At 31.5% G+C, this 12,158-nt stretch overlaps 1 protein-coding gene across 2 annotated transcripts in view; it reads right to left on the reverse strand.

Annotated features, from left to right (window-relative positions):
* The window catches only part of LOC145239785 (alpha-parvin-like), a 471,664-nt gene that overhangs the window by 320,700 nt on the left and 138,806 nt on the right, over window positions 1-12,158 (reverse strand). For both annotated transcript variants that reach the window (XM_080103283.1, XM_080103282.1), the window contains exons 8-11: window positions 10,020-10,045; window positions 8,449-8,510; window positions 7,398-7,466; window positions 309-410 (exon numbers count right to left, since the gene is read on the reverse strand). In XM_080103283.1, coding sequence (XP_079959409.1) covers window positions 309-410; window positions 7,398-7,466; window positions 8,449-8,510; window positions 10,020-10,045 — 259 coding nt within the window. The remainder of the gene's footprint in view (window positions 1-308; window positions 411-7,397; window positions 7,467-8,448; window positions 8,511-10,019; window positions 10,046-12,158) is intronic.

Consider the following 12,158-nt stretch of genomic DNA (forward strand, 5'->3'; position numbering starts at 1 on the left):
GTTCATATCTTTCACAATAATATAGCAAAATTAATAGATCTGATTGGATTGGAACTTGCCTTGTCTAATTCCATAGACCACATTTAGTATCCAATATACTAGTCGTGCTCACTAATTTTAGAATATTCATTTTTTTTTTTTTGCTTTTTTTTTTTTTTTTTTTTTTTTTTTTTTTTTTTAAATGGTGGGCAAAGCAATTACTCCTCTGATATAGTATGTCTACAATAGTGAAAAAAGTACAGAAGTGTCACATATTTTGTTATATTTAAACAATAAAAAGACAAAAGGAAACAAATTGATTTTCTTACCTTTTCTTCAAAAGTGGTTGCAGTCTGATGAATACATCCAAGTGATACAAAATATCCTTCAAGAAGTCCCATAAGAAGAATAAGGTAGAATCCATCATGAAACTGGAGGGGAAAAAATGTAACCATTTTTAACATCTTTTAATTTATGAATCTAATATATAAAGTAAAGTGACTATGTTTATCATTTTGTTATCAATAGCTTTCTTCCTATAAATTTTAATTATGTTTCGTCAGGTTCTCTTGTGGATCATTGCAGTATGTAGTTAAGAATAAAATGTAATTTGATTACACTCTTTCCAGAAAATACTTCGGGTTGGAATCATTTTCAAATGACTGGGCTACTTAATAAAAAAAAAAAAAAAAAATTAAAAAAAAAAATTAAAAACAGGAGGGGGGTAGTAACTTCATACAGTGTTACTTCATAGAGCAAAACAAGACGTGATGAAACAAAAGTTCATATTCCAAAAATTACGTAAATTCATCAAGTAGCTTTGTTTTTAAATGAGAAAATAAAATTGGGTTTGTATTACCGTACACAGATTCGGAAAGTTGTCAAAAAACAAATATATAACAAATAAATGCTATCAAAGGCAAGATAAGTTACTTTTCTACCTAACTAGATATGTTTTTAGGGGGTTTATTTAATGTAACATGTTTATTCAGCTCATAAACATACAGTGTTTACTGATGTATTGGAAAGTTAAAAATGGCGCCCGACTCTTTGACACAGTAAGTTTGGGAAAAGGAGTTAGAAATAAAAAACTAGACAAAATACTGTTAAAAACCCATCAAATATATGTCAGTCTATGTCATGGTAACATATATTGAGCGAGTTTCTAACAGTATTCTGTCTAGTTTTTTATTTATAACTCCTTTTCCCAAACTTACCATGTCAAAGAGAGTTGGGCGCCATTTTTAACTTTCCAATACATCGGTAAACATTGTATGTATTTTCGAGCTGAATGAACATGTTACATTAAATAAAAACACTAAAAAAATTATCCAGTTAGGTAGAAAAATAACTTATCTTGCCTTTGATAACATTTATTTGTTATGTATTTGTTTTTTAACAATTTTTCAAATGCATGTGTACAGTAATACAAACCCATAAAATTTTATGAGTATCAGCAGAGTAGCTGTTTTGTATATCATTTAAAAAAAACAAAAAAAATGAAAAATCTTAAAAGGGAGATAACTCAACAATTTAAAAATTTTCGATTGATGTTGTAATGCCTACGAATTCCCATGAATTACTTAAAAATGAGTTTCTTTATAAATATAAAACTACTTGATCAACTTAAGTGACTTGTAGAATATGATATTTTCATTTTGTCACAAGCATGCACATCATACAGATGTTTCTTTATTTTGTTTATTTTTTAATATGAAGGAAATTCTGAACAAAAACCTATTAATCAAAGGGAAGTTTTTATGTATGAGTAAATACAGAATTATACTCCCTCTCTCTTTTTTTTTTTTTTTTTTTTTTTTTTTTAAATCGGTCATTTGAAAATAATTCCATGCCAGATAAAGTATTTTTTAAAAGGAATTAAGAATAACAAAACACACTGCATATATAGACCTTAATCGACAACACTGGGTAGTGTAAGCTAGTGTTAAGTAAAAGAGTTGGAATTTCTATGTCGGTCTGATCTAATTTCGTAAATTATAAATGTACATATTACAATTAGGCCCGATATAGATTTTCTTTTTTTCTTTTTTCTACAAGGTGTCACCACTTATAAAGATCGCTTGAAGATAAGAGTTAATGAGTCAATGGGACAATATCATAGTAGTAGTAGAAATTTGGTTAATTGGATGACTTAAAGGGACGGCTCATCAAGAACTTGTTTACATTGGACTTGACAACCATATTATAGTCAGCTGGAAAGCAGTCAAACAGAAGAGAGTTCCACAGGTGTGCAGTTCTAAGAAAGAAGCTTTGTTCATGGAATCCATGTTTAGATTTAGACACAGATAGTGGAGGAAATTATTGGTCGTGGTTTCAACTAGACAAGCATTTTTCATGAAAGTCTGCCAAGGGCGGACTATAGACTGGAGCTGAAATGATTGGTGAAGTCAGATAAAGTACTAAGTAAAATTCAGTTCTAAGTGACACTCTTCTGGAGGTTGAAGGTTCAATTCTCAGTGTGGATGATATTTGACTTCTGAATGGTCATAGCTGGTAAAATGAGAATATGCTTTCCTCATAGATTAAATAAAACGGTTCCATTCGAAATTCCATGAAAAACTCCCAAGTTCAACAGAAAGATTCCCAGGTTCAACAAGATATACCTGAAGTAGCTCAAAGGTTAAATTGACTGAAACGTTGTGAAAATAATACTCAAGATGAGAACAGTAGTTCAAATACAAATTCAATCCTCATCTCAAAAATTCAAAAACTTAAATACATTTTTGTTTGATTTTGTGTATCTATAGGAGACAATGATTGATATATAGTGGAAAGATGATAGCCATCTTTACAATCACAATTATAATTCAAACATTGAGCTTAGATCTGCTAACCTCAGAGAAAATTGAATCTGGACATTATAGGGACATGTGTGTGGATCAGGAATATTGATGAGAGTTTTGGGGTTAGTAGATGTAGAACAGAGCAGGTTGCAGGGTGAGTTTATAGGAGAAGGCCAAGGAAGCATGGGAGGAAGTGATAAGAAAGAGGGTTAAATAAAGACCTGACCAGAGATAGGTTAGTTTGGAAGTCAATTTCTAAAAGCTGTCCAACACATACCAGCATGTAAAACAGATATTAAACCAAAGATGAAGATGATGAAACAAGATCAATAATTAATTCCCATTTTTTTTTTCGAGCCATTATTAAACACAACAACTTTTTTTTCAAGCCATTATTAAACACAACAACTGCTGACTTTAAAGACAAATTTGATATGTATCATTTGAGCTTTGTACAGAATTAATGAGGTGTAAATAGGATTTTTTAAAAATTTTCTGGGGCTAAGACTTGATTTCTTTCGAAGATATATAGATATCCAAGTGTTCATTTAATATTCTCTCTCTCAAAGCCCAAGTTAGTAACACAGTGGAAAATACTGCTTTTGGTCTCTCCAATTTAAAAAAAATTTTCACCCCAAACAAGGCACAGTGACACTTTGATGTAGGAGGCTTGGACATAATTTACATGGATACTATGTATCAGCAAGATGTCTGTTTACATTACAATTGAACTTCTGCATGTCAGTACTGTCAGGGAAGCAGAGTTCCAAAAGGGAATTCCAAAGTCTAGCAATCCGAGGGAAGAAACTATCAGAGCATAATTGACCATATAACTATTTTATAGTTGGTCTTTCTTGGTTTGTTCAGATTCCAGGACAATAATTTATTTGGTTTGTTGGAGTATTCAGCTTAGTGTTTTTTCTCGCTGAATAAACATGTTACATGATAGCATCACTAGGAGAATGTGCAAAATTCCTTGCATGAGCTAATGCATACCCATGGCATCTTATTTGGACTTTGAATACAATATATTTTTTTAAATATATGGTCAGATTTTAATTGAAGGGCAAAGTATCCTCATGTCAAGGTATCCTAATAATCTCCTGTATACAGATACCAGAAACACTCTAGTAACATAATAGGTATGTCGTAGTTTATGGATTTTTAAATGAAATCAAAGTTGAATAAATAGTTGTGATGATTGTGAATAAAAGAGTTACGGGTCAGCTATTAAGATTATAGATACAAAAGGTGATTACATTATTGATTAGATATTAGTTTATTTTTTTCATTCACTTTTGAAAATTATTTAACCAAAAAAAAAAATGTAAGGGAGGTAAATATCAGTAAAGTTATCTCCCTTGTATTCATCACGGAGCGTTTTTACATAATTGATATTGATTACATTTTTTTTTATGAGACTTTAGGACACTGAAACCAATGCAATTTTGAGTAAAAGAAAGATGCAACTACTTTTTGATTATTTTTTTAAAATAAATGTTAACCTTAAAAAAAAAAACAAAGAACGAACACAAGAAAGAAAAGGAATTTTTATTAAAGAAAACTGTAACACTACTTTTTTTTCCCAGTATGCATTTTTAATTTAAAAAAAAAAATGTTATGATTAAAAAGAAAAAAAGTAGCTGCAATTAATTCTTGATAGCATTAATAAGAATGAAACCATGAACAAAATAAAAAAATTAAAACATTAGAAAAGAAAGGTGTAACTACATTTTTTATTACAGAATGTTTAGGTTTTTAAAAGTCTAAGGAAATGTCTAAAGATTAGGAGTATCAGTTATTACAAAAAAAGAAAATGTAAAGACAGAAGAATTGTAATTTTTTTTTTTTTTTGTAATTTTTTTTGTGTTTACAACTTTTTATTTAAAAAAAAAGAAAAAAAGATAAAAACATTTTTAAAAATGAAAGCTCTGACGACTTTATTTAATGTAATAAAGTCTATAACATTAATAACACAATATAGTCCTTAACATCACAAAAAAGGAAAATGTGACAATAGTTGTAGAAAAAAATTGGAATTTTTATCAAACTGATGAATTAATCGCACCTTTCTAATATTTTCATTCTTTGTTTTGTTAATGGTTTCATTCATATTAATATCATCAAGAATTAACTGCAGTTACCTTTTCTTTTAAACTTTAACATTTATTTAATAAAAAAAGTAGTTGAAAAAAAAAAAAAAAGTAGTCATGTTCTTAAATAAAAATTTCTTTTCTGTTTTCATTTTTTGTTTTTAATGTTAGCATTTATTTACAAAAAAAAAATAATAATTGCATCTTTTTTTTTTTTCTTACAATTCCTCAAAGTTATGTTGATTTCAGTGTCCTAAATTCTTGTATGAAAAAAGATGAACAAATCTCTTAGTAATATGGAGTTATTCCCCCCTCAGATCAATGACAAGTTATACAAAAGCGTCCTGTAAAATTCATGCTGATATCATTCTGTGATGACTGTCAGTTTTAGAGTATATGCAAATCTTAAAAATATCATGAAATAATGTGTTGAAATAAACATGCTTATAAAATTTACCAACATAAGTAATCATTCCCAGTTATTAATTCAAGTAATTCTCAATTCTAACATTTTGGACTTTTTTTTTTTTTTTTTTTTTTAAACAAACAAGAAATTTTTTTTTTTTTAAATATTAAAGATATTTGTTGCAGTCTTACATTGTCTTCTTTGAGGGCTAGGGATGAAGCTGTTCTCTTAATCTTTTTTCAAGCTTCACTAGGAGAAGGTGCACCATCCCTCTCAAACGTTGAGTTAGTGAAAAACAATTTTCTTCTCCCCAAATAATCAGTTAACTGTGTTATAGTTTATCTTATTGTAGTCTCTCGGTCTTACAAGATTCCATTCATTTAATCTAGTCAAATATCCAACTTACTTGCGGTAACATTGTTTGGATAAGGTGTACAATTCTTCATGAGTCAATGCATAGCTTCGTAGCCTTTTCTCTTCCTTGCAACCTCTTTCTCACAGAAGAGATGTTGCGAGTCGGTCTCTGCTTTATCGTTATTTTCATGGCAAGTGCTTGTCTGAGCTCCAATCTATGGTCCCCCCTTGCCAAACTTTCACGAGAGACACTCGTCTAGCTGAAAACACTATCAATAATTTCCCCCCACTCTTTATCCGTGCCTAAACCAAAACATTCCATGAACAAAGCTCCTTTCTTAGAACTGCATGCCTGTGGAACTGTCTCCTGTTTGCCTGCTTTCCAGCTGACTAAATATAGTTGTCTTCAAGTCCAACATAAACAAGCTCTTGATGAGCTGTTCCACTTAAATTAACAAATTTACCGAATTTCCATTACTAACAATTACTGCATTGTCCAATTGACTACTGTACATTCTTTAACCCTTATCCTCGAGTGGCCTCTGAGCCTTGATAAGTGGTGATACCTATGTAAAAAAAAAAAAGAAAAATGCCAGGAAAATGCTAGAATTATCCCGGAAAATCTGTTCTAGCAAAAATTTACTTTCATCATAACTAACGTTTGTGCAAAATTTCAAAAATAAATCCAAGGCGTGGTTATTAAGAAAAGTGCAATAAATAAACAGACAAACAGAAGTGAATTACTAGGTCCAATCCCTCCTTTGTCGGAGGACCAAAATGAATTTGTTTTATATTGAAAAAAATTCATTAAACAATCAAATCACGCAATTGCAGACAAATCTATGCTTACATTGCTACTTATATTCAAAACCCTCAACATTTTTTATATGTTGTACGAATGGAATAAAGTGATCTGCCTCGGACAACAAAGTTATTTCCTCTGAATCATATTGAGCAATGAGAGAACGTACTCTCTTATTCCCAGAAATCAAACTTTTCTAATTCCAATCCATCAATCCATGTAGGGAAATTAGAAACTGGATTGGATACCTAAGCAATCAAATGTGGTTCTAATCATTTAGTTATTCTGCATGGTTTTCACAACGATCTGCCATTCAGTATTACTTGGTTAAATGACAGACTAACTTATCTCACTTCCTGCTTCATGTGTATATCTGATCTTATCAATGGTGAGTTGGTAAAATATGATAAAACTAATTTTTATTCTTAATTCAAATTCTACTCGATAATTTTTCCTTTTAGTGCAGATACCTATTTTTATGCCTTATTTTGCCTTATATCAAAGATTTTTCCTGTTAATTCATTTGGAATTGCGATTTTCACTTGTGTCTCTTTCTGTACAAGCACCAAATCTTATGCGCCATTACCTACGAGATCCCTCAGCAGCTCAGTTACAGCAACTCAGCATAACCTCTGTCGGTGATGCATGCCTCCAGTTGGGCAGAGGAAATTCAGCATTTATCCAGGGTTACGTCCAAGGAATTCGTATAACGTTTCACTCATTTACTAAAATGTTTGCAGATATGTAAATAGTTGTTTTCTGTCATTGGACGATAGATTTGGTACAAAGAACTACAAACATTTGAAGTTTCAAAGGTTAAGAGTTATGTCCCTTGCATCAAAAGACTTACATGATGATCTCCCTTAGTAAACCCACTGAACATTTTTTTTTTCTCTCTCCATAACATCAATTAGAAAAATTGCTCTTAATTTTTTAAAGGAAACCTAGTATTTTCTTACCTGTTTATCAAGATCTGTGACTTCCAAATTCACTTTGGTCAAGTGTTTGTTTACAAAAGTTATCAGGGTCTGAAAAATTGAAAATGAATTTAAACTTAAAACATCTAAAATATAGTCATGTAATTAATTTTGATCCAAATTGGAATAAGGATTCTAAACATGAGGTTTAAAAGCATTATATCTCAATTTTAATCTTCATAAAGAGACATAAAAGTGGTGCAAAACCTTTGTTCAAGGGGAATTAATTTTACTTATCCTTGGACGAATATATATATAGTAGTAAATTATAAAAATATATATGGCAATTAAGCTACACAGAATATTCCGTGTTTGATTCTCGTGAGAATTTGTCAGGCTTATATATATATATATATATATATATATATTGTATCGATTAAAGATTTTAATTGAAGGTTCAAGTTTTACAACAAGTTTTAAAGAATACAAACAAACTCATCTCTTGATTATGCTTACATACAATTAAAAGTGCTAAATAGTAAAAGAGTAGGTTTGCTAGTTTTTATCTGGTAATTTGGATTAGTGGATCAATGTTGACACATGCAGAGAAGACAGGGATCATCAGGTCAATGAGTACAGTCAATGCCATCTTGACTTGGCATACTTGAAACAGATGTGACATCACATGGCTGGAAGAGAGAGGAGGAAAACCAGTTTGTTGGAACAAACCCCATGTGTATAGAGAATGACGTATAGTCAACGACAAACTAAGGAATACAAGGTGACCCAAATATCTATAGCTTAGAATGTTCTTTTAGACTAGCAAAAGAGAAAGTGATGCTAACATCTCAATAAATGACTTTCTCTTCAAATTCAAGACTATACTTCATGTTGCTGTGAAGCATTAGTTTTCGGTGCCCCGATCACGAAAGGAGTGGATGACATGAGGTGGGATTGGACTAAGAGGGGAGGTGTACATAACAAAAGGGATATCGAACGTATGAATAATCATTTAATCTTTTCGCAAAATATTTACGATTGATTGTATGAAATTGGTTACAATGATTTTTACAAAGAAGAAGTCTATACATACTTTTTTGACAAGATTCAGCTTTTCTGGGGCATGATCGAGCAACGTGTCAAAGGCATCACGATCTGGTAAAAGAGTGAACAGAAAAAATTATTTTTTTGTTTTTATTAAATTTAAAAAAAAAAACAAAAAAAAAAAATAATAATTTAAACTTGAATTGGTGAAATTTCTCACATGGAGTTTCTAAATGTTTTAGATAGTAATTCATAATTCATACTAATTGGATTAACGTTTTCATGTTGCAGGTTATTCTCACAATATTTGGGCTAATGTAACCTCTGACTTGGGTGCCATCAGTTAAATTCAAAACCAAAACTTATTGTTCTCCAGACACATGTCTGACTGGTACTCTTGTATAACTGTGAAACAGGGTTAGTGCTGAAATGTCAGAACAACACGATCCTGGCTATAGTTAATTGGATCGAGAAAATTGCCAATCTCATTCTACGGTCGTTCATGAGAAACTGTCCCACAACAACATCTCAACTGGTATAGCCACATCACCAGTCATTGGAAATGCTCCAAAGTGTGTCCCACATTGACGTCGATGACGGAAAGTCACATGGTAGGTCAATTAAGACATGAAGGAGTTTAATTGATGTCAACCTGATCATGGTGGACAGTACAAATGAAATGACAGGAAAAGTCACAAGTAATTCACAAAACGTCTAACCTCAAGCATGAAACAAGATGAAAAATGAAATTAATAATAATAGTAATATATATAATCTGAAAAGGTCTGACTCTAGCCTTAGAAATATTGCCTTAGTAATCTATAATATAAATCTCACCAGTCTGTTTAAATGTATGTATGAATGTATGTATGTTTGTAGGTCTCATAAAAACTTTCAACAGAGAGGCAATGGATTTTCACGAGACAGGTATTGTTTCGAAGCTCAACCCTTCGGACGACAAATATCGAAAAATTGGCCAAAAACATTAATTTCTTCACCCTCAACTCAGCACTTTTCTATACGGAGGGGTTGCTTTTTTCGCCGATATTTTCGAAAGTCATCACCTCTTTTCGATTGTCTAGTTTTATTTAAACCTACATCACTTCCGGTTTGCTGATGGGTGCAACAACTAACGTGTCAGGTGGTTTTTTTTTTTTCACTTTCTTTTCCTCCTTTACAGTACGGGTTTGAGCCCGCCTGCCTACTACCACTTTTTTTTTTGCACTCGCAATTTTCCCTATTTTATTTTTGCTAAGCCAACAACCTTACACACACCTCCACTTTCTTTTCCGCCTTCACGTTACAGGTTCAAGCCTGCCTGACTACTACAACTTTTTTTTTTTTTTTGCTCAACATGCACCTCCAAACACCCAGGCAATGCCAGGCACCCAGGCTAGTAAATTATATAGCTAGTGGAAGACATTTTAGGCCAAAGTCGGACCTTTTATAATTGCATCAATGTAAGTTGAAATTTAAATCAATGCAAAAAGATTTATATATAGATTTTCTTTTAAGTAATCAGTTATCTTGTTGAGTAAAATAAATCAAAGAAAATAACGATTTTTTTTTTTTATACATTCAATGTTCTTTTTTTTAATAAACCAAAATGTTGATACTTACCACATCCAATACGAGCGCCCATGTCCCTTAAAAGAAAAGAGAAAAATTTAACTTAAGCAGCATCATATTGAATACGTTTTTCTTTTTTATATTTACAGTAAAGCTTTTAAGTTATTAAGTTAAATTGTAACTCAAAATAGAATTAAAAACTATAAAACATATACTTTCTCATAGTATGTGATGGTGGCTAAATGGTTAACAAAAACTGAAAACCTAGGTATACCAAGTTCGAATCTAGTTTGTTTCACAGAAAGACTTCCATCAAACCCACACTTGACCTTGTGTCTAACCTCCTAGAGAGGAGGTAAATATAACGTAACTTCTCATTTTGAGAAATGGGTTAGTTTATTGCTAATCGTCTGAGGCACCCCTACTGGAAAATGCTGACGTGGCTGCTCAGGTATTTTTTGTAGGCCAGAATGTGTTTCTCCTAGTGCACTGGCTTCTCAAAACCTCAGCTGACTTTGTGCCTCATCTTCTGAAGAGGAGGTAAATAAAACATAACAGAAGGAGGGCGTAAATCAGCTGTAAAACGGAATATCTCCATCTGCAATGTAAGGGTTAAAGGAAGGAGGAGTTTGGTTTTTACAGCAAATCAACCGCAGTTGGTCATTCTATGCTAGATATGGTTTCTACATGTATATACTTTGCATAAACTGAAAATAAATATTTCGCCAGTAGAAGAGTTTAAGTCAATAATAGCTCACTTAGTGATATTGTGGTCAAACTTATTTGTGTTAGTGCATATTCTATAAGAGTTGGAAATAATCTGTTTTTTTATAAATACTCTGTAATTTGAGAGGAAGGTACTTCTTAGCATAGCTGTGCAAGGGTTGTTGCATGATAGCTTTTCCGAAAAATTTGTTTTCAAAAGTAAAATGAAAAGTTTTTATGTTTCAAGTTCTTTAATTCATGAAGCCAGTATCTGCAGATAGGGAAGTAGGAGGAGAAAGAAAAAGAGAAGGGTGGGAGGGATTGTTTTATTTTGGGCTTTGCAGAACATGATTAAGTTTTGCAAAGAGAAAAAAATGCATAAATAAAAATAAAAAATTAAGTTTTCAGTGCATTTGAGTCAGGAAGCTGATACCTTCAAACAGCCTGATCTGGTAGCACCAAGTCAATGTCAGCATGATATAATAATTGGGCAAAGTAGCTAGTTTCTATGATGAACAGAACCTAAGTTACTGCCATAAATATAACTTTCACCTTTTACTATAATATTGACTCTAGATATCTCAAAATTATACACTTCTGTTAAACCATAGCGGATATTTTGACCAAGTTTGGTGATGATTGGTCAACAATCTCGCCCAAAAACATAATCTACTTGGCGGAGATAATAATAGAAGCTACAAAAATAATCAATCACATTAACTGTTAATTTTTTCTGTATTTAATAAATTTTATTTATTAGCATAACTATTTGGTCAATAATTATCATTGAATTAAAAGAATGCAGCTTCAAGAGAAGTATGCTTGGGGATTGTACAACCTCACCATCACACAGGAACCCTTTCTAAAGCTATCCATTGTTCTGGGAGAGAATAATTATGATTTGAATGAAAAATGAATTTATGGCAGTATAATGGCAGCATCATTATAATTCATTATTAGAAAAAAATAAACTTACATGTAGAGTCTTTTTGGCAAGAATTTCTCATATGTGAAATATGTTATTACGTGATTTCTTTCTTGTGTTGGCTACAACATGATCGTCTTCAAATACAATGTAAACCAATACTTGTTATAAACCATCATAAGTAATCAAATTTTGTTCACTACATCCATTTTTTTTTTTTAATCCAATCATATTCTTCATCATTCAACTAACATTCTATCCGTTTTATTAACCCTTACCTCAAATAGTTTTTAACCTTCACAAGTGGTGACTTATCAGTAAAAATGTTTTTTAGACAATAATGTTATACCAAGATGAGCGCAATTGAAGATGTGTTTGTATTAATTGAATTTGCATGGAATCTAAGGGAAAGAACTCAAAGAGGAAAGGGAGCGTACTCGCTAAGAAATATAGATAAACGTTAGTAAAGACGATTTAATATTTTTAATATTTTGTTTAAGTTTGGAAATGCTATCCCTTTTTTTAGTTTTTCTGCGGTGGCATACCCTCCTCTGTAGGAA

This window comes from Euprymna scolopes, chromosome 19 (assembly GCF_053919585.1).
Source record: "Euprymna scolopes isolate OS-2025 chromosome 19, ASM5391958v1, whole genome shotgun sequence".
Taxonomy (NCBI): Eukaryota; Metazoa; Mollusca; class Cephalopoda; order Sepiida; family Sepiolidae; genus Euprymna; species Euprymna scolopes.